General features: G+C 41.6%; 1 protein-coding gene across 1 annotated transcript in view; it reads right to left on the bottom strand.

Moving 5' to 3' along the window:
* MBOAT1 (membrane bound O-acyltransferase domain containing 1) overlaps positions 1-23,548 on the bottom strand; it is a 57,471-nt gene that overhangs the window by 21,996 nt on the left and 11,927 nt on the right. The window contains exons 2-4 of the mRNA XM_064705183.1: positions 11,766-11,911; positions 11,167-11,244; positions 7,556-7,651 (exon numbers count right to left, since the gene is read on the bottom strand). Of these exons, the coding sequence (XP_064561253.1) occupies positions 7,556-7,651; positions 11,167-11,244; positions 11,766-11,911 (320 nt within the window). The remainder of the gene's footprint in view (positions 1-7,555; positions 7,652-11,166; positions 11,245-11,765; positions 11,912-23,548) is intronic.

Genomic DNA, 23,548 nt, shown 5'->3' with positions numbered 1-23,548 from the left:
TAAGCCAAGAGAACTAGTCAGCCTTTCCTGTACTTTCATCAGAAAAGATGGACAGTCTTTCTCCCTCAAATCTCCTAGCTCCAGAGGAGACAAGGGATAACAAAAATGACATGTCTGTCAGGGCGAGTGGGAAGGAGGCATCATTAGATACCTCCTGTTTTCCCTCCTGACATCATCGTACTACATGACATACGTATTTTCCAGAGTGGCTGGAAAGTGGCCCAGCAGAAAAGGACCTGGGGGGTGCTGGTCAGCAGCCAGCTGAACAAGAACCAGCAGTGCCCAGGTGGCCAAGAAGGCCAATGGCATCCTGGCCTGTGTCAGCAATAGCATGGCCAGCAGGATCAGGGCAGTGATTGTCCCCATGTACCAGTGAGGCCACACCTCCAATCCTGTGCTCAGTGCAATTCAGAGGACACTGAGGGGCTGCACCATGTCCAGAGAAGGACAATGGAGCTGTGGAAGGGTCTGAAGCACAAGTCCAAAGATGACTGAGGGAGCTGGGATTGTTAAGTCTGGTGAAAAGAGCCTTGAGGGGACCTTATCACTCTCTACAACTGCCTGAGGGTGTAACCAGGTGGGAGTTGGTCTCCTCTTTTGAGCTGCAACAGGGGAGGTTTAGGTTAGACATCCAAGGAAATTTTTTACAGAAAGAGTGATTTAGACATTGGAATGGAGACTTCCCAAGGAGGTGTTGGAGTCACTGTCCGTGGAGGTGTTTAAGGAAGGACTGGATGTGGCACTCAGTTGACATGGTAGTGATTGTTCATAAATTGGATTTGACAATCTCAGAGGTCTTTTTCAATCTAAATGATTCTGTGATCTCTTTTTTACCCTATTCAGGAAGGTGGAAAACTGCTGTAGAGTGGCAGTGGGATGACACACACTAAATCTTTCACGAGATCAGTGTCAGGTATCATCCAACATCTCACACAAAGGGTAAGCAATGTTCCAGCTGAACAGGGAGCATCTTCCTCCCTCCTCTCCTCCTGTCCACCATTCCCCTCTGACTTGATCTCAGCGGGGCCATGTCTATGCTGCAGCAAAAGGCAGAGCACAACAAAATAATGACATTATTGGAACTCTCTCTTAAGGGCAGGGAGTGGGGAGGGAAGAATCATAAATTCCTAAACATGTGAGTTTTGATTATTAAAATTTTGAAATACCAGAGTATCGAATTGCCATTTCTATTCAGCCTCTCAGGCAAGCTGTAACTTAAAACAGCAATAAAACATTGAGTAAGTTAATACATTACATACAGCACCATATCACATATAGTCAACTGTTTCCAATATGGTACTATTTTAACCCTTAGACTCTACTGGGAAAAGTCAGTAGTGCTAAAAATAAGAAGGGAAGTTAACAAAACTATAAATCTCCCAATGTCTTTTCTTACTCCCAAATTTTGCCATGCACAGATTTTTGGAGAGGAGCAGTTCGGTTGAATTCAAAAAGAAAATCTACCTACTACACTTGCACTTACAGATGAAGCACAAAGACTTATCCCTAGGAAGGAAGCATTTGAAATAAAACACATTTAGAAGCCTAAGCAACTTGCAACCCATCACATTTGAACACCTACTGATTGCTTTGCAGCCACATGCTCAGTAGTGATTCCACACCCTCTCCACGTGTCCTATTAAGCACTACAGTTACAAACTACCACAGAAACACTGAATCTGATTTATATATGGCGTGATTTCCCCTCCCTTCCCATGTTTTATGTATTGGCTATGAGTTTAATCTTAGGTTGTAGCTGTGCAGTACCTCCTACACACAAACCATAGTGGTCAACTTTTAATTAAGAAAAAAAGAAATCAAGAAATTGACCCAGGGACAATTTTATTTTTCAAGGCATATAACATAAGGTGAAGACAGCTTCAGGGTTTTGTTTACCTCACATTAGATGCCTTGAAAAATAGCACAAGACTAAGATAGATCTGTTTACAGAGAATGCTCAATAGAGGGGTTTACTCCCCTAAATGAACCTTCTAAATGAAAACATATCAGTGAATATAATTTTAAATCCAGCTTTCTCCAAGACAATAAATTTTCCAGAAGCACAGGCCAGTGGAAGTACAGATGTTTTGTTTGTCAGCCACTGTGGGGGACCTCACTGCATCACAGGCTGGCTTCTGCATGGAGCAAGTTTCAATGCTTACGAGAGAAAAGACGTTTTCCAAGCACAGTCTGCTTGACCTTAGGTAATCCCGTGGAGAAGTCTGGCACACGCTTGCTAGAAATAGTTTCCACTGACCTGATTTCACTAAGAGAGGAGGTGGAGTCAAAAGGCTCATAGCAGACAAGAGTCCAGAACAGCAAACATGTATTTCAGGGTTACCTCTGCAGCGCTGAAGCCACGACAAGAAATTCACACAGTCACACCCTGCTGTGACAGTAACCATTGCTGACAAGGGGATGGCCAAGCTGGCAGTGAGCTCTTACTTTTGCTTTCAACAGTAAAAGGAAGAGGAACTGAAGTACATCAGAGGAAAAACACTTCACTAAACACACTTGCCACCTCCAAAGCAAGTTACAATTTCCTTCATGTGATGTGCTGCCTCTGCGTGTGTCTGTGTGTGAAACCTCCCAAGCAGTATTTCTTAAGCCTTCATGGTAGATGCATTTCACTTAAAAGAGTGTTTACTTCTGGAGAAGTGCCCAGGGATATACTAGATGTGTGGAGCTCTCTAGTAGTGATTGCCTGCTTGAATTCTGCTTAGTTCCCACACAGCAGTTCTTGCAGGGCTCCTGTGACTCCAGTGGTAAGTGATCTCAGGGCTGTTTCCAGCGCATAAGCACCCAGCCAAGCAGCCAAGCAGCAAAGCAGGCATGGAAAACAGACTGACCCTGCCTTACTCGCCCTGCACCTGCGCTGCTGCACTGCCTCTGGGGACCAGCTGCACACCAAGGTTCCCCAGCGCTGCAGGAACAGACACTGCAGCAATGGACTGCATGTCATACATTTAGAAGACAAGAAAATAAAAATAACCAGCTGAAATTGCAGGACCAGACAACATTTCTGCTCTGTGTTTTCATATGGTAACATCTATCTTTGCTTTCATCAGCAAATGTATTTCCTTTGTGAAAAACGGCTGCTGTACTTTTATTCCTTCCTTTTGTGGTTGAAACAAGAAGCCACTAAGAGAGGAAAAGCCAGCAACCAAGCACTAACCACCCAGCAAAAATTCACTGCCTGAAGTGACACTTGTTACTGAAGCTTCTGCTTATATATATCTGGCTTTTTGAGAGGGCTCTCTCAACAATCATCCCTTTCTAGGGGGTTTGCTGAGGATGCTGCTGCTGCTGCTCTGCCTTTGGGAGAGGGTGAACACAAAGGTGGTGTCTGGGGAGTGATGTCCACCAAAGCACTTGTGTAAGAGCTACAGATTTGACACGTGGAGAGGAAAACTGCTCAAGTCTCCCAGGTACTTCAGCTGGGGTCTCTCTAAGATCAACATAAGATTGAAAACAGTGCCACTGTGTGTTGTAGTGATCTTCACAAACTGAGTTTCTCTTCCATAAGGAATGGCAGCAAGAATCATAGAATCATTAAGTCTAGAAAAGATCTCTAGGATCATTGAGTCCAACTGTTAACCCAGCACTGCCATCTTCACCACTAAACCATGTCCCCAGGTGCCATAACTGCATCTTTTTGAACACTTCCAGGGATGGTGACTCCACCACTTCCTTGAGCAGCCTGTTCCAATGCTTAGAAACACTTTCCATGAAGAAACTCTTCCTAACATCCAGTCCAAACCTCTCCTGGCATAACCTGAGGCCATCTCCTCTTGTCCTGTCTCTTCTTATATGGAAGAAGCAACTTACCCCTGCCTTGCTACAATCTCCTTTCAAGCAGTTGTAAAGACTGATAAGACCCCTCCTGTTCTCCAGGCTAAACAACCCCAGATCTCTCAGCCACTACTCATATGTGAAAGAAACTCCCATATGCACAATCATTCTCTGGCATTTCATTGAATAACCTGCAATATTAGGAAATTTTGCTCAGACACTGCAAGAATTTAAAGAGGAAACTAAAAAGCTCTATGGCCCTAATCAAGCAAAGGATTGAAAAAGACACAAGTTCCATACCTTCTGAATTTTATAGGGGTGATCATGTGCATATGGCATTTGGTCATGAAGGTTGCTACACTGAAACTCTATTACTACTTTCCAAAAATCAGAATCAAGATTCCTTATTTTAAACTAATTTTCCTTAAAGCTATCATATTGCTATACTCAAGCTGAGCCTGTGATACAAAGGGAAAAAACACAAACTGTATGATATTATTATGGGTTTTATAAAGTTGTATAGGCAGGCAACTTACCAGCATAATCCTCTTAGCATAAAGAAGAAGAAATAAGAGAGAGAAAGAGTTAGGATTTAGTTTTTCCAGGTACAATGTACAAATGTCATGGCAAACCAAGCAAAATAAAACATGCATGTTTCTCTCAAAGATTGATTTGAATTAAGGGGGAAGCACAGGATTCAGTTATTGTACAATTAGCGTTCTAAACAAATAGGATTTTTGAGGAAGTAGTAAAGAGAAAACTCCTAAATTACATCATCACTTATTTGAGAAATAATATAACTGAAAGAAATTTGATAAAATACATACATATTTTTTAAAAGTAATTAAAATTGAAGTGCAGCAAGCTGGAAATTGTTTTCCTTAAAACCTGGCAATAGTTAAAAAAAAACAAAAACAGTTGTTTTTCTTTAAGTAAACTCTTTTAAAAAAAGAGTTTTTCCTTAAGTACTATGCAATACATGAAAAACTCTTAAATCAAGAAATAGCTGCAAGCAGCTTGAATACAGTTTTGACAGTGGGACTCAGTGACCTTCCCTTTGAAGGAGTCAAGAATTAACTAGTCACCAGCAGGTAAGAAGTCCATTATTTCTTATTCTGTAACCTGGAAGTTATATGCCATAGCTTGATCTTTCATTTTCCAGTTTGCTTAAGATATGACTCAAAAGTTACTTTGTTCTCTCCATCTCTACCTGCATTTTATAAGCTCTGTTCTCAAAATGGAAGGGCTCCAAACAAATAGCACAACCAACTATTAGTAAAAACGCCCCAAAAATGTATTTGCAAGCACACTTCAAAAGGGTTATGCGTGCAAGTTGTTGAGTGCACAAGGCAGGCCAAGAGAGCAAATGAGGAATGCTGGCTTTCAGCACTGCCACTGGGAAACACTCCATGATCATCTGGCTTGTCATTTCAGGGACACTTCAGAACTGACACTGGAAAGCTGAGGGCAATAGAACTGGTTATGTGCCTATTTGATGTGGATTAAAACTTCCTCCTTGCAACCAGGTATCACCAGAGTCGTGGGGTACTGAAACCTCAAAATGCAAGCCAGCAGCTGATGGGTTTTTGTTGCATCTTAAAGATTCCCCCAAGTCCAGTGTCTTGCCTTCTCAATATATATCCCCAGCCACATTCACCCAAAACTGTGGGAGGGCAGAGGGAGATGGGCACAGCTCCATGGTTCTGGCTCACTCATTTCTGAAACCCTGAGGGAGAACTTCAATGCCATCCTCCCAGCCACACCCTGTCCTAATGATTCCCTATTGCCACATGCAACAGATGAGGAACCATCAAATAAGGGAGAACGAGCAAGAGGAGGCTCAGTTGCTGCTCAAACATGGTAAAACTGTGTCCAGGGAGTATATTTTGCCTCTCTGGATCATCACATCTCTTCAGGTATGTGCAAAAAGCTTCAATGGACACATATTGACAGCTGAAGAAAACAGGTTTTAAGATAGATTTATGAGGGTGATCTGGGTTTCAACACTTTGGATTGCAAGTTTTTATTGATACCACTACAGTATTTTTATTTATTCTTAGCTTTTAAAATATATCATGAAGGTGCAATTCATATCCATAGTACATTTTCCACTTGTTTACTACTTGGTAGGTTTTACTTCTGACTGAAGTTTAGGAATTGGTGTGTATCTTGAACACCAAGTTAAAATCAAATAACAGAGGAAGTTCAAGCATTATTTTTCCAGTACCATTATTATCCCCAAGCTCATCATTAAATAAGAGTAGTTACTTTTCCATTAAGGGAGCAGAGAACACTACCTAATCCATAACAAACAACCACCATTCCTCTTCTTTCACCTCCAGTCTCAGCTGGCTCTTTATTAAATGTATTCAGAGAGAGAGAGCTAATATGCCTGACAGTGCATTTCTGAGCACAGCATTCAGAAAAGCATGATCTCTCACATTTATCTCTCTGTCTCTTACACACACTGCACTATAGAATTCCAATCCCATTTATAGCCTTCTTGGTATGTCATGCTCTTTGAGGATATGCTTTTGTGCATTAAAAGAACTGCAGAAAAAATTACAGAACTAAATTTCTTTAAACATATAAGTTCCCATTACTGAAGCCTCCTTAATAAAAAAACCTCAGGAGTTTGAGAGAAACTTCCCCTCCACCACCTGAAGTTTAATTAAATGCTGAAACCCATCACCTCAAAGAGAGAGACATATGCACAAGGACAGCAAAAACCTTCATTCTCCGACTCTGTGCCTGCAAGATGAAAGAGACTTGGAAGAGTCATGTAAAAGTTTCTGTGCAAGTTTACAGAAATTTTTCCTGGTATTTTACTAATTACTGTGCCTTCAGACATTCAATTAGACAAGTGGAATACAGATTAGCACGCTGGTTTCAAATCACACAAAAGCACACCTTCCTCCCACAAACAAAGCACACAGGGTTGGTTAGCTGTCTTTATCTTTGCAAAGCATCCTCCACTGCTTCTCTGAGTGCAATCAGAGACCACAGTGTGTATGAAAACCATTTCACACATATCACAGCATGCAAAAAGTTGTGCTGTTTAAGCAGCAGCCACAAGCTGGCCCCATGAGAGAACCAGTGCTGACAACCTGAGCTGATCTCTTGTCTCTCTGCCTGGGTTACTCCCCCAGCTCCTCCAGCATCTCATCCCTGCCCAAGTCCTGCCCTCACATCCTGGAGAGCCTGGGCTGGGAAACACCTTCCCAGCTGGGGCTTCAAGGTAATGGAATGGGGGAGAGGAGACACAGAGCTGACAGCTGAGCCTAGGAAGCTGGAAGGAGAGCAGCCCACCCACCCCTCAGGGCAGACCACCATCAGCCACGTAAGGCACTCCTACAGCTCCAGGGAGAGACTGCCCAACCTGCCCTCCCAGGATGCTCTGCAGGGAAGCCTGGCTAGCTAACCTTCCCTGCTGCATTTGGGAAGGTAGAGCTTAGTTAGCTAGCTCTACCTTCTAGAGCTAGAGAACGGCAGAAATGATGAATCGGTGCTTAAAAATCATACAGCGCTTATTCCTTTTTTAAAAAACAAAACCAAAACCCAAAGAAATAAACAAAAAACCCCACTCAAACCCAAAACAAAACAAACTCCAACCAAACCACAAAGATCACAACAAAAGCCTCAGAAAAAGCTTAAGGGAAACAAAATTGCAGGTGCTCCACAGATAAGATAAAAATTATTCTTACAACTTACTGAAATCAACTAATACTGATTGACAAGGGAACCAGTTTGCAGAGTCACTCACCCGGAAAAGTCTGTAGTGAGAATGCCATAATGAAATATGTATATTCGGCTTATGTGGCACAGTGTGAGGTATCCCATGGCTACGACAAAGGAGTACCTAAAAACAGAACACACAGTTACCAACAAAAACTAGAATCACTCAAATTGGGTTGGGCTAGTTTCGATTTTTTCAAATCAGATTGTTAAAAAGTCTGGAGCTATGCTACGAGACCTGGAAGAAATTCTCAAAGGGGGCTGATGGTTTTGTGTACCCAGCTGAAACCTTACAGAGGTGTCTCCTCATTCAGGGGGTACAGAAAAAATGGAAGAAGAAATAGGATCAATTCAAGTTGCAAAATTGAATTTTCAAAGCTCCCATCTTCACATATTATTTTGAAATTTCTGGTCCAACTTAAGTATTTGAAACCAGATGATACTGTATGTCATTCACTGAAGTTATCCACTGCATTTTGGTTGGTAAATGTTCTTTATTTACAACTCTGCCTCAGATCTAGCAAATACTGAAATATTTCAAGCTTAAGGTATTCTCTCTCTCATGATTTTATATAAAGGCAGATGATGGCACATAGCTCAATCTTTTCAGCTCTCCATACTGAAGCACACTATCTTCCAGAAAAATCAGAATCAGATGGTCTGGAAAGGACCTAGAAGGTTATAATACTTGAATATCTGTATATAGGCCTTGCCCTGGTAAGTCCCGGTTGTTCTAAATGGGCTGCAGCTGTGATGTCCTTAATTGGGTGGCAGCTGTGGCTAATGAAGATAACTGGGATAAAAGTGGGGTGGGTTCATCAGTCAGGGAGAGCCTTGGAGGAGCCCTGATGAAGAAGCAGGAGCAACACTGCTGTGAAGAGCTGCTTGTGAGAAAACCACCCAGGAGGTATGGGACTCTAGAAATATGATAACAACAGAAGATCACTTCAGAAGCATTCCTTAGGTAGGATGTGATAAATTCATTCTGTGTTTCAATATGGTAGCACGCTTCTGTTGGGCAGGGCAGTAGCATGGTTCTACCTTAACAGCTGAACAGTCTGAAGACTAAAAATATTACAGTGTCTGCATGGGCAGATGCAGCCTTTCACACAAGTAACTGCTGCCTGTATTTATGTTAGCAAGGAAGAGGATTCTAGGGAGGAAGGAACTGGATGGATATTTGGAGACAGACTGACACATGAAGCAAATTACACCATGCAATGGAGAGCTGGGACACCAGAATGAAAGGCTGGCATCACAGGGACAGGTCCTCCATAGCTGAGGTTATTATTCTGTGGTGTCCATGCAGGGCAGAAGAGGCAAGGACCAACAGACTGCAGAAGGAGATGGCACATCCTGCATGCCTGGTAGGGCTGAGCCTTGGGGGCTGGTCAGCACACATTGCCAAGAAGGGTCCTCCACGGACCCATGAGATCACCCACCACAGGGGAGAACTAAAGGTGAAATCAGACAAAAGGAGACAGCAGACAGCTGAAAAAGACCCAGGCCTTTGTCAAATTATGGCTGGTTTTAAAAGAAATGAGTTTTTCCTCCCTGGGGGCTAATAAGCTGCAGTGTGATTGACAGTGATGGATCACAAGGCAACCTGCAGGTCATGTGGCCCACAGCAAACAGCTGGATGAAAGGGAGACTGAAGGGATATGACAGATTCTTTAGGAGATTCAGAGTAGAATTTATGGTACTTTATCTGGGTCAGGCATCCAGTCCTGCCTCAGCAAGGTCCTTGGGTTCCCCTCTCATCAAGGGAGAATGGCAAGCATCCATCCAAAGGCGAGTCAGACATGTAACAGCGAGAGACAAGATGAAGGATCTAAAATAAGCCCCCATGCTGAGGTGCAAAGCACTTAGACTGAAACAGGGGGCAAGCAGGGAGAGATACACTGAGCTGCTGCTGCAGCTGGGAGCATTTCTGATGCTGGATTAATTCATCCATTTATAGGCCTTGAAGGCTACCAGCTTCACCAGAGAGCAAACTAGTGAAAAATAACCATGGAAAAGAGAATGAAAGTTAAATTATGCAGTTGATTTAATTTGTTCTCTTCCACTGCGTTTTTATGGGGGAATAAAGAGCCAAGTCTTGAAGCCCCACTCTGAGGGATCTGTTCCCCTGTATGAACAGGTCGAGACCTCAAAGTGGCCTTGTTCAAGTTTTCTGTCATCTGGTTTGAAAACATTGTTACTTTGCCAAAATTAACAATGTGGCTGCACTTTGAATCACACTGATATGGCTGGTAGAACCCAACAGAAAAGTCCTAACCCAATCCTCCCTCAGAACTCCTGAGGTTTTTCAGCAGGTTGGATGGACATTTCACGTTGACTCAAATCAACACTTGACTGTCTTGCAGCAGCGAGTGACGTTATATGAACTGGCTTGATCTGTTTCAGTATAAAGCTGTTTTGCTGTTACCCACTGTGGCTAATTGGCTAAAGAGGAAGAGTGAGGGGGTTTCCCATGGAAGCTGTGTCCTTTTCCTTATCACCACCCCACCTTGTCTGGGAAGATGTAAATAACTAGTGGATGATTCCTTTGTACACTTGGTTCTTATGATCTACAGCCACTAACTCCTGCATTTCCCTCAATGACAGGCAGGGACAATGACCAGGAAACCATAAAACAAATTTGTAACACCTTTTTATTTTGGTCTCTGGATGGCATTTCTTTAACAAACATTGTCCAATTGCCTTTCTTTTTTATTACATTATTAATTATCTCTAGACTTCTGAGCTTTACACTGTGTGAGAGGGTAGAAAAAAATACCTCATTAATGCCCTATCTTGCTGGTGCAAAATGCAAGTAACTGCTATAGACAGAATTGCTTTTTACAGTTCACATTTGTGAATAATATTAGGAAAATCATAAGTAGGGTTCCCATTCAGATATTAGAAAGGGGTCTCTTCAGGAAAAAAAGGAAGGTGAGAGGATTATCAGACCATCAGATTCTCAGACAGCCCTGGCCTTGAAGGCAAGTGTAGAAAGGGTTTCCGTTCCCCAGCCCAGATTTATGTGGATTCTGAGCATTCAGGAGCAGTTGCAGAGACAGCCAGACAGTGCAGAGACAGAAAACACCTGTCACACACCCAAACCATAAGCTTCTGCTTTAAGCAATAACAGTTCTGGTATTTTCTACTTTTTCACAAAGCCCAGTACCAAAAGCAAGACCTCATTTTGTGGATCACTAAGCTAAGCTGCATCAGTGACCTTATTTGAACAACCTAACTCAAGAATAAGTGGAAAATACCTAAAGGCCAAACAGCAATGGGGAAAACACATTAAAAAGGATTATAAATTGCAATCTGGAAGAATACAAGACCAAGGAGAACATGACTTCATTATGTTTTAAAAATCAAAGGTTTGTCCATAAATTATTATGCCTGCAAAAGTCAAATTTTGAGGCCAGCAATTTCATAGGAAAATGCAATACATCAACCCAAAAAACCCACAAAATGAGATTACAGCTGCTTCTGTAACTCCATGAACAAAGCTTCTGCAACTGGGAAAGAAAAGAAAAGAAGGGAAGGAAAGAAGAAAAGGTGGTTCTAAAAACTCCTCATGATTCTCTCTGAAAGCAGAGAAGTTATCAGAGGGGCAGCTGTAGACTTGCAGCCACATCAGCTCACCTGTGGATGTTGGGAACACTCGCCATGTTCATAATGCCATAGTTCATCATCACCAGGACAAAAAGATGAATGGAATACCTTGAAGACAACAAAGTGAGTATTTAGATAATTTCTATTTTACCTGGAAGTGCTGGCAGTTCAGAGCAAGAGAATATTTTTCCACGCAAACGACATCAATGTGCTGTCATATCAGGCTACCGGTGAACCTGGATTACCACAGGACATCTTTATAGCCTGACTATCCAACACAGACATACTTATTAAAAAGATATTATCCATATGTTTAACTGAAAGAGTAGCCTGGCTCAAAGTGCACGTTCAAGTTGGATACATCTTTTCCAGAAGAGGTATCTTCACAGCAGACTGGTGTGGCTTTAACTTCCAGAACAAACATCACAAATTAAATTAAATACTTCACTTTAAAAATAATTTTATGAGTCACTCTACTTTGAGGGTTTGGAATGGTTATGTTGGTTAGGATATTTTTTTAAGGTAGCATTAAGAGCCTTCAGATTAAAAAGATGTAATCCAAAAGAGCTGATGTGAAGTTTAAAATTGTTTTTACCCAAGTCTTGTCCAAATGGTGACTGAATACTCACCACCCAAAGCAGAAGACAGCAAAGTATATTCCAAAGAGGGTGGCAAATGCGTGGCGAACAGCAGAGCTGGCATGACTGGGACTCAAGTAAATACGAAACCAAAATGCAGCCAAGAGTGCAAACAGTTGACAGGCTACAAAATTGATCTGTAAAAGACAAGCAAAACAAAAAACTGTTTTGATTCTTGGTGGGGGGGGGGAGGATTCTCTCTGTTCTCAGAACAATTAAGAGCAGGGGTAAGAAAAGGGGGGGAAATCATCAAAATCATCAGAGCTAGGAATCTTTGCCTTCTCAGCATTCTCCCTTGTGAACTCATGTGGTAACTTTTCTTGGGCAGTGACAGAAGGGATTAAACAGGCACATGTGAGAGCCAGGAGCTGTCAGAAACATCGCCTTTGAGCAAGGAGCTGTGGGTGTTGTACATGGCCTTTGAGTCATGGGGAAATGTATGTATTGTACTTGAATATCTGTATAGTACTTGAATATCTGTAAGTAAAAAGCAAAGGGGGAAATATAGTAGGAGTCCTAGTAAAATATCTGTATTGTGTAAGTGGCCTTGCCCCAGTCCTAGTTGTTCTAAATGGGCTGCAGCTGTGATGTCCTTAATTGGGTGGCAGCTGTGGCTAATGAAGATAACTGGGATAAAAGTGGGGTGGGTTCGTCAGTCAGGGAGAGCCTTGGAGGAGCCCTGATGAAGAAGCAGGAGCAACACTGCTGTGAAGAGCTGCTGTGAGAAGGTATGGGACTCTAGAAATATGCTAACAACAATATGAATGCAACAGGCACACAGCCTGAAGCAGAAGCAGATGAGGAAGGTCAGGCTCCAGCTGCCCCAGGGCACAGCTGGGCTCTGGTGGCTTTCACTCTCCTTGGAGGAAGGCTCCGCTCTGCTGCCAGCCTGGCCTAGGTGCAGGGCACATCATTCCCCTTCTCAGTCCTCTTGGCAAAGGGCAGGGCCAGGAAGCAGCCTGGGACTGAAATATTACCCCAGTACCTGACTGTCCCCCACCCCAGCACAAGGGCAAAATCAACAATGCTGATGTGACACTGCTCACTAGCAGTGAGAACCGGGCAGCCACCCTAGCTGAATTCCTCCATTCCACAGCATCTTCCACACAGGCCTTCCAATTCCCCATTGTTTTGTGGTTTGAATGCAAACAACTTTGCTCTGCCATCAAGCAGACTCCTAAAGGAATATGCTTCTCAAATGTTCTTTGATTACTGCAAGTGAAAATCAGTCTGGCCTTGCTGCAAGGAGGGATGGATGGCAGTGGGAGCACAAGAGATGCAGAGGGCAAACAGGACAGGAGTAGAGGCTGCTCTTGTCAGACACAAGGACAAGCAAGAGCTTCAGTGTCCTCCAGAGCAAAACTGACATCACGCTGCCTTCTTCAAGTCACCTTCTCTTTGACAGCCTCAGCAAAAATCCCAGAAGTCAGAGGAAAAACAGATCAAAGTCACAGTCAAAACAGAGCCAGGAGCTGTCTCTAACAGAGCAAATACACCACTGGGATACAACATCCTTAAGTCCAGCCTGAACCCTGGACAGCTGGAGGTAAATTCATTTATTCAGTCACAGTGTCACAGTTCTTTTTTTTTTTTTTTTTTCTTTTTAATCTTTTGGTGTTTTTTTAAATTCACCCTGAGCTCTTCAGCAGCAAGTCATCCCAGACCAAGCAAAACTAAGCAGGCTGCAACATTTAAGCAATGACTTGGATTAGAGGATTATCCGAAGCTATCAGTCCAGGACAGGATAATATATCTCACTCGGAAATGCTCTGACATGCTGGCTGTCCAGGGCTGGTTAGATCCTGCCAGGCTTCTTGTCAAAAACATTTACAATGTGTTTAACAAGATACTATAGCCCCAAAGTGCTTTTATTCTGGTGGACCACGTCCAAAATGGTGTTGGCTGTTCATGAAAATGCTTCCATTAAAGGTTTGTTGGCTCCATTGGTGCAGTTGCTCTATTTCAGTGATGCAGGCAGTCATGCAATAGAATAATGCAATAATTTAAATATTTGGGTATGCTGAATTCTAGTTGTTTGGAGCAGAGACAATATCTATTTATTTCTTGCTCATGCAAGCAACCAGCATTTATAATAAATAGTATCACAGAATTATAACCAAAGAAATAAATTCTCATTTTTAGTGCAAGACGTGTAGAACAAAAACAACAAAAGAACAAAATTGCACTGGTCTCACAAAATCCAGATGCTGTAGTAGAAGTCCTGAACTTGTCTTTTACCATAGAGTTACATTCAAAATGCTAACACCTTGCTCCCACCCTTCCACAGACAGAGGTGCAGCAGAAACCACTGAAGCCCTTACAGGGCTGCTCTGATTGCATCCTTTCCAAGCAAGTGGAAGAGCCTTCACATTAAAAAGATGTAATCCAAAAGAGCTGATGTGAAGTTTAAAATTATTTTTACCCAAGTCTTGTCTAAATGGTGTCTAAATACTCACCACCCAAAGCAGAAGACAGCAAAGTATATTCCAAAAGAGGGTAGAAGGTGTCATGATTCTCCCTCAGAGGGAGAAGACTGATGGGTGCCAACTCATCAGTGACAATTCAGTGAACCTTAATCCCCCCATCCTGCTCCAGCTTGGGGTCACACTGGCACATCCAGTGCAGCTCAACTCTGTGGCATGCAGAGGTTCTCTGATCTGGAGTAAAGAAGGAAAGTGCAAAGACTCACAGAAACTGATGGAAGGAAAGTGCAAAGACTCAGAGAAACTGGTGTGGTTGGTTGTTTGAAAGACAATACCCCCTCTGTGCAGTGCCACTCACAGAAACTTTACACCAGGAAAAGCCATCACGATAAGCAGGCATTTGCTTTTTACTTTCACTTGGCCCTTGCAAGCCCAGTTTGGGATGTTAAGGATGCTGGGATCTCAGAGGCTCACACACACACAACATAAGGAAAGTGCAAGAACCCAGAGCAGACACACTTGTAGCATTATTTAAACAGCTAAGGCAGGGAATGACAGTGGCAGCAGCAGCAGATAATGTGGCAGAGACTTAATCACAAGCAGCTCAGCAGCCTCACATACGTGTGCTCCTGCTTGCCTTGGCCTTTGAGTATGTGTTGCCTGTGCTACCAACCATGTCACACCTGCATTTTGTTGTGCAAATTAACCAAGACAATTAACCAAGACTCTGTGCTCTTTCTGCAAGGGTCGGTGCAAAGCCTTGTACTAGGGCAAAACATCACCCTTATGTTTCAATGAGGTTTTGGTTTCTAAGGGTTGTTCCTGCACAGCAGCCAAACATCACAGACCCAATGCACTCAGCAAGCAATAATCTGGCAATGGACCAGACTTGCTCTGTTCTACACTGTGGAGATTCTCAGTTCAGTCAAAGAGAATTCTTCCCAGCTTCAGGTCTGGGAAACTTACAGAGGAAGAATGAAAACAATTATTATCTCTCTTTCTGTTCAGGTTACTTATAGATATGTACCTTCAGAGTGTGCTATTCACAGTTCACTAATACCACACAAGGGAATAGAGGGATGCAGCAGCTTTTCATATAACCTCCTCTACTTAGTTATTTCTAGGTACCATCTTAAACACATGCAGTGTTCACATGCATGCACACAAAGGCTGACAGTTCATCTGACAGTGACTTTACTGCATTCCATTTGACATTAGTTTTATCCTTCATTCTACATACTTAAGGCATCCAAGTAAACAGATCCCTAAGAATTTAACAAATGTTGTGCTGCATCACAAGTGAACTAAGTCACACTTTCCTTCCTTTCCCTTTCCAAAGAGAAAAGGATTCATACTATTCCCTTTTGGTTATTTCCACTGTTGCTAAAAACATTTTATAAACAGAAAATTCAGGGCTTCTGAACACTGATGAATAGTGTCCAGGCAAAAACAACATGGAAATAAAAATTATATGCCAATTAACCTTCTACAGCATTGCAAGTCATTTGACACATGTTTGTAGCTAGCCACATCTCTTTGGTGTTGCCACCAAAATTTTGCACATCTGGTTTCAAGATTGCTAGCAGAAAGGAAACACCTTTGCTTTTTACAGTCACTTTCTTCCATGCTCTAGAGAATAAGAAGTAATAAAATTAGGAATCAGAGCACATGATATGGTGCCAAAAGAAGACAGTATCTTCCTTTCATTTTCCATGATTAAACACTGGAAGACAGAAAGGCAGTCTCATCACAGTATTCTGCAACGACATCTGGAAGACTTGTGTCTGAGTCACAGCCAGCTGGAGACAGCCTTGCAATACAGAAACAAGATATCCACACTTCTGGAGAGAGAGAAAATCTGGAACAGCTCCAGCGCAACAGAGTCGATCGTTATTGTTGTCTGCTTAATTAATCCTTTAATTCTTGATTAGTCTCAACTTTAAAAGGCTTGATGGATCCAGAGCAGGTATGAACAACAAAGGAAAAAAATAAACTGTAGTTCCTCCCTGTATTCTTTCAAATTCTGTAGTAGCAATAACTCAGCAGTGATGTTTAGATAGCAAATCTGAGTTTTACACAAAGTTAGCAATCAGGTCAAACCAACTCACCAAGCACCCATGATGTTGATGCAAGAATAGCCAAACACAGTGGTTTCAAGATCCCCCTATTGGACTGTGCTGTAATCCAATCCCTCAAAGCACATAAAAGGTCAGTCCCATCTGTCCTGAGCCTTTGTATCTTCTCCCATTTTTAACAGGATGAAACCTGGCAAACACTGGACTGGTGCTGTGTGAAGGGGAAGCACTAACTCCTAGGGATTTGGAGCCACCTTTTCAGTCATCTCCATCAACAGGCAGGGCCTTTCACATAGCAAAGTCATCTCCTCAAATTCCTAACCACTCTCAGAGGAAATCCAAACCATTTTTTGCTCAGTATTTTATTTGATCCAATTAACCATTTGCAAGTGAGCACTTCTAAGGGCAAATGCTAGTTGGCAAATCACAATATAAAGGTTTCAAATACCTGGAGTTAAATAGGTGCATCTAAAAATTTCACCCTTTGCAGGACATGAGCCTGATGTCAATAACACTGAATAGGAGCAATTATCACTTTTTGTGTTGGGAGCAAACTGGCTCCATGGTGAAGGCTGAGGAGGAAAAAAGAAACCTCGAACAAAAGTAGTAACTTGTCAAATCTCTATAACAGGAAAGCCATGGAGCCATAGAGGATTTCCAAAGAGAGAGGTAAAGTGTTGCTTGGTACACTGAAAAATTACTGAAAAAAAAAATCCCACAAAAATCTTAAAAGGAGAAAAGAGAAAGTGTCTTTCCTAGCTAGAAATTCCTGAGATAGGAAACAGAAAATATGAGAGAGGACAAAACCTGACTATACACCTTTATACCAAATCATTACCAAGAGTTTTGGTCACTGCTTCTTGTAGTTGAAGGTAGGCGACTGATAACTCATTTCAGGAAGTTTCAGTTCTGCTCAGCCCATAAACCTTGCATCTGCAAATCTCCCTGTTTGAAAAAGTGGCAATACATAGTTGAGAGTTACTAGATCACACTCTAGGAAGAGATAGTTAAGTACAAACACATAGCCTCTTATTTTAGGGCTTTTAACCTTTTCCTTACAGTTAAGTATCAGAAGGAAATATCCTGCATTCAGTTCTGACCACAGAAATACTTTCTTTTGCCTCTACTACATTTTTCCTCCCTTAGGCTTGCAGAAAATTTGATCTCACTTTCCAGAAATCTAGGAGGATATAACAAATTGACCACACATTTCTCTCCAAACTCCAAATGCCAATTAAGTCCATTACCCAAATCAGACCATCCTCTGTAAGCAAAATTCCTGTTAAAGCTGTTACTCTGGCAATCACTACAAGCAGTCACACTGCTAACTTGCCCCTTGTTGATGACAGGGTGCTGGTGTGTCCTCAAGGGCACAGTCTGTGGATAAAAACCAGGCATATTGCACATTTACACATTTCCAGAGAGAGGTACAAGTGTGTTTGAGCACAGCCAGGCTGTCAGAATATTCCCAGCCAGCATCCAGGTCCATGTCCACTTCTACATGTAGCAGATGATGCAGTCGGGTTAGAGATATGGCAGAAGATGCCTCTAATTTATTCCAGGCCTTGGATTTACCAGCCAAATGAGAGAGCAAAGGTTTAAATCTGCATTTTATTTGCTGAACAAAAGTGTAAGAGCAGAGGCCTCTCATGGTGGTTCAGTATAAAGAGGAAGTTACATCTCATGGTGAAGATACTGTGTTGCCATGTACTAATGAGCTTCTAAGCACTACTTTAGAAGATTGCTACAAGGTTTTTATCATAAATTAGACTTTCTCCTCTATTCACAGACTTACCACAGATGACCAGACAGCTCTTTTCAGTATTTGGAAAAGCATAAAGAACCTTGCTAACAGAAACTACTGCCAGCAGTAGCAGCTCAAGTCAAACCACTGTCTGTGGAGTACAACAGTGCTTGGGTAGTATTTTGGAAAGGGAATGCCATTACAAAGCATTCCACTCTGCCAGAGATCAGGCCCATCTTCCAGGGTGATGCCTTTCTTCCAAAGAATAAAGCAAGAGCTACAGAAATGCAGTAATTTGTTTTCCATGTTTAAAAGATTATTTTGCACATATAACCAAAGACACCTGGCAAACAACATATTTAAGTTCACTTTGCAGGAGACATTTCTACTTTGATGTTGAAAAACAGACCTGCTGTTATTAGAGCGTTTCATAACATCAAAAGTGTGATATTTAGAAGGGGCGTGTTAAGAATGAGAGATGGAATAGTCTTTAATCAGATCTCAAAGATATCTGATACTTGCTGAAATTTCTCAAAATATTTTGATCTTCCAGACTATTTTTATGAACCATAAGGACAAATATCCTCTGCAGAGATCATTCAGCTCTACACAGGGAGATGACAAGCATCTCCAAAAATGAGGGCAATACCATGGAGACCATGTCAAGTTTCCCACTGCTAGAGTTCTGACCTAGGCTTCCATGAAGGAAAAGGATTTGTGTAACACAGTCCATGCAGTTCCCCTTATTGCCCACAGTGGTATTGCTTTGCACAGAACTCAGTGCACTGGGAGCCAGCACAAAGAGGCTTTTATTTGTAAAGGAAGCAGAACTGACTGTCACTTGCAGGACGCTGTATCTTCTGTTCATAGCCAGGCACTGCAGACTGCAATCAGCACGGATCAGAGGGGAGAAAAATTAACTTACATAGGAGAAATACTGATTTCACTGCTGACATGTCACATCTGCAGAACTATACAGAAACAACTTATTTCTCTGGTTTTGTGTTGTAGGAGTCCTATGGAAGATCTTGGTGGGGCAGAAGCAAAGGCTTGAAAACAGAATTTCTGTCATGGGAGAGACATAGAGAGAAAAGCGTGTGTGCATGACTAATTAAAGATTATTGTCCTCTTCAGAAGCAGCACTAAGTTGTTATAGCCTTGGTATTTTGTGTGCAGTTGGATGCAGAAAATGGAGTTGGTGAAGTAGAATATACAAAACTGACAGTATTTTGGCTTGTTGTGCTGTTTTCCTGGGTAAATTCTGTTTCCCTACTTACAGAGTCAAATATCCTTCCATGATTTAGACTGTAAACTTGAAACAGATGTTCTTTCTGGATTACCTCTATGAAACCACTAGCAGAATAATCACTAGCAGGATACAAAATATAGTTATAGATTAAACCCTGAGTCATCAAAAATTTTAAAGGAAAAACATTTAAGTCAAAAGTAAGCTTGAGAAGTCAAATCTACATCATAATGCTAAGACACACTCCCATACACTTACCTTTGATAAATTTAATACATGGACCTGATCCAAAACCAGCTTTAGCTCATTGTCAACAGCCCTCACATTGAGCTGTAATGACTCTGTATGTTGAACAGATGTTTAAGCAATGATCATTTCTGTGCAGCAATGTTCTGCCACTACCTGTACCTCATTAATTACTGCTCTCTCAGCAAGTGATGCCAAATGATGAAACTCCCTTGTATCTAAGATAGTCAGCACTAATTCCTATCTGTAATAGGAACAGCAGGAAAATCAAACAATCGGGAGCCTTAAGTCATCCTGGTGGTTCTTTTAAACCAGAATGCCTCTAGGTTATTAGAAGATCTGCCTTGCTTCTTCAGACTGCTCAGCAGTGAGGCAGCAAACTAATTACAGTACCTTAAGTCCAAAAATACTTAAAAAGAATAATTTTACATACTTCTGTGCAGGTGGGGTATTTCACAGTATTACGTGTCAGACGTGTCTAAAAGCAGAACTACAGCTAGAAGGTCAGAGTATAGATGGTAGTTTAATAAGAAAAGGAAAAGAGGATTGAAGTGTTGTTATCCAAACAAGAAGTTTGGCACACCAAAAAAAAATCCCAACAAAATTAGCAAGCAAAAAACCCGATACCAGAACTACCAGCCTTGCTTCTTCACAAAAGAGTCGCCTGGATCAAGAACTTCTGATAGGAATGATGGCATCTTGTACCATCTGCCCTCTATCACCACATCACCCCATCACCCCAGTTCTTCTGTCAGGTATGCTCAGAAGGCCCCACTTAAACATATGTAAAGTTAGGAGAGAGATGCTTAAGTGAAAACTAACAGAAACAAGGAAGACAACTACTCCAGGAGGGTAAGATACAACAAAGCAGACACCTGAGTCCCAGCAAAGCCTTCTCTGAAAGTCCCTAGAACTCCAAGAAGTTCCAAGAGTCCCTAGAACTCTAAGAAGTTCCCAGGGAGAGAACACCACAGCACTGCTTTCTCCCTCTCTTTCTAAGCCACCTGCATGGCTTAGCATCTATTTGGAGCTTGGATCCTCGTCTTCCATAATCATTAAACACACCACTTCCCCACCTTTTTCTCACAAAGAGATTCTTGGGTAACAGATGCTGACCCCAGCTAGTCTTTTCAGGTGTGATGAATGCCCCAAATCCCAAACAGGTATTTCCACACCCCCTCTCAAGAGCACTGCTGAGCTCCCAATCCACAACAGCATGTCCCTTCATCCACCACAGACAATGGATGGACACCAGAGCACCAAAAGGGAAGCAGGACCAAGACAGGTCTCATTAGACATGATTCAGCTCGCCAGCCTCAAGCACTGATCCTGAGATTTCAGCCCAGTTCCTACATCTGCATTCTTGAGTAGACAACTTCAAAGAAGCAGCACTAAGAATAGCATCAACACAGACCTGATTTATCTCCCACCACATTTAAATGTTTAGTTTTTAAAAACTTAGAACAAAACACAGTAAGCCAAGCACCTTTTCATTTTGTCTGTGTAACTGATAAGTACACAGCTGATTTATTCAAAACACAAGATGGAATACAGACAAATGTTTGTCTACCCAACCACCCTTCGGTGACTTCAATGTAAATTATCTTCCCCAAAGACCAACGGGGCTTGCCTGAAGGCAGGGATAGCAGGATCCTTATAGCAGTGTTTGTAAAGTCCCAATTCAGCAACACACTTAACTTTCAGGCCAGATGAAAGCCTTGAGCCTGCACATATTCAGCAATTTAAAAATAAAACAGTAGGCTTAAAGTGCAATCCGTCAGTAGAATGGGAACTGGCACATCTAAAATAACTTGCCCCATTCTTGCTGCTGCAATATCTGTGCAATTCTATTTTCAGTTCCTTTTCTATAGAAAAATGTCAGTGGTCTTTAAAAAAACAAACCAATACAAACAGAGCAGTTTTGTTCTCATTAGCCCAGTGATGTCCCAGTAAGTGCACACAACAGAAAGAAACAAATATCAGTAAGGGGAAAAAAGTGCCAACTTGACAGGTTATTTTATGCCAAAAGAAAGTTGGTTTTTCTCCCCACTGTAGAAACTGTCTGCACTGTGCTAAATTTAAGCACATTATCCTTGGAATTAGTGGCTTGATCAAAGACTAAACTTTTCAGGCATTGCAATGGTATTATGTAACACTTTATTAGGCCCTTAAACACAGAAAATCTGGAACATCCTGTCTTTAAATACCAAGGCATGTTCATAGGAACTTAAAACAAGGGCGCTGTAAAATTAGCCCATTAGGATGTGCTTAAAAAGTTTATGCATGGACTTTGCTAGAGAAAAGGATAGATTTTATCTGTCCTTACACTCATCTCGATAGCAGAGCTTGACCATCTAAATTTCTTTTCATTCCAATGAGGAAAAAAAGGCAATTCTAGGATGGAATTCATCAAATTCTGAAGCATAACTCTAAAACAGGTAGTTGTACTGTAAAAGTACTCTAAGTTTAGTAAGTTTAGATGCAGAAATGTACAATGCAGATTTATAAACAGTATTTATACTACACACACTAACTTTACCAGAAGCAAAAAGAAATCCCTGGATTGTGAAACTGGACTACATTTAGTTGTAAGAAATGAAGTTTTCAAAAATGACCCATAGCTTCTCATGATTCAGTTTTTGGTTTAACACCTGAAGACACCATAAAAAGGTTTTGTATTCCAGAAGCTGGTAAGCTGGTATTCTAGGTATTCTACACTAATTTCAGATGCCTGAAACAAAACTGGGATAAAACAAAATACAAACCTAAAACCAAATGAACCAAAAAAAAAGAAAAAAAAAAAAGGGCCAGCCAGGAGAAAAGCAAACTAGCATATCTAGCGCTAGATATGTGTGGAAGAGTTTTGGGGTAACAATGCTCCCACACAATGGGTGTAGCCAAACACATTTGGTTTCCTGCTTCCCCAGGCAGGTGCTACAAACCTCACTTCTTCCTGCCCTCTTCCTTGCCTAAACAGTTTTCTATCTCAGAAATGCACAGGAACAGCCCTTGCAGAGGGAGTAAGGAAAAAGCAAACGCTTCACACAAGCACAGAAACACAATATTGGGGTACATCAACACGGAAAGGTGAAGATCTATGTTGCTGTCTTATGCTCCAACCTAGCAAAATAAAGGGAGACCATACCCTCTCCAGTAATGCAGCCAACAGAATTTGGTGGAAGAGGTACAGAACGTATTCCCAGCTACCTTTCACCGGCAGAAGAGGACACACAAAACTTTTGGGAAGCCAGCAGTGAGGGCCAGGGAAAATGAGCAGTGAATCTGCAGAGAATCATTTTTTCTTTAGAATTAATTTTCAGTCACCTCAACCAGATGCACTTTAGAGAGGTTTTACACATGGGGGAAAAAAGAAGCATGGCACAAGGGCAGGAAATATATGCACAATCACATTTTTTGGCAGTAAACCTTAGTCAGAACCATTTAATTGGGAAACTCAGTTTATATTTAAATAATTATATTTGCAAACATAAGAGATAGTAAAATTCACTCTTTTTGCTTCCAAAAACAATGAAAACTTTATATTTTCCAACAGCTTGCCGAGTCACACATTTCCCCCAAGGCACTTGCTTCTGCTGGCCAGCAGATTTTCTAGATAGCTATTTTCTTCATTTTTATACTATTTCCAAAGAACTTTGTATGTGCTGCTTTTTTTTTCTTTTTTTACTAATTCAAACACAATTATCTTCATTTAATTCCTTTGCTATTACAGTGACCATGTGGAATCTGCAAACCTCTGTTAACTGCCAGCTCTAGATATTCACTTTCACAACCACAAAATACTGGCCCTTGCTATTGTTCTACAGTTTAAAAGTAAAATTATTGCCCTTTTTTTTCAATATATTACATCTTTATCTAGACTTCATTTATGTGGGCTGCAGATTTATTTTTAATCCCTTCAGAACCATGGCAGGAAGAGAAGACACCAACAAAATGTGCACAGTGACAATATCCTGTTGTGGCTTTTTTTCTCCTTCCTTATTTCTGCTCAGAATTTGCAGCATACTCGCTCCATGGTCATT

Source organism: Zonotrichia leucophrys, chromosome 2, assembly GCF_028769735.1.
Source record: "Zonotrichia leucophrys gambelii isolate GWCS_2022_RI chromosome 2, RI_Zleu_2.0, whole genome shotgun sequence".
NCBI classification, from domain to species: Eukaryota; Metazoa; Chordata; class Aves; order Passeriformes; family Passerellidae; genus Zonotrichia; species Zonotrichia leucophrys.
The sequence above is the reverse complement of the archived record's forward strand: the minus strand, read 5'-3'. Positions and strand labels throughout refer to the sequence as shown.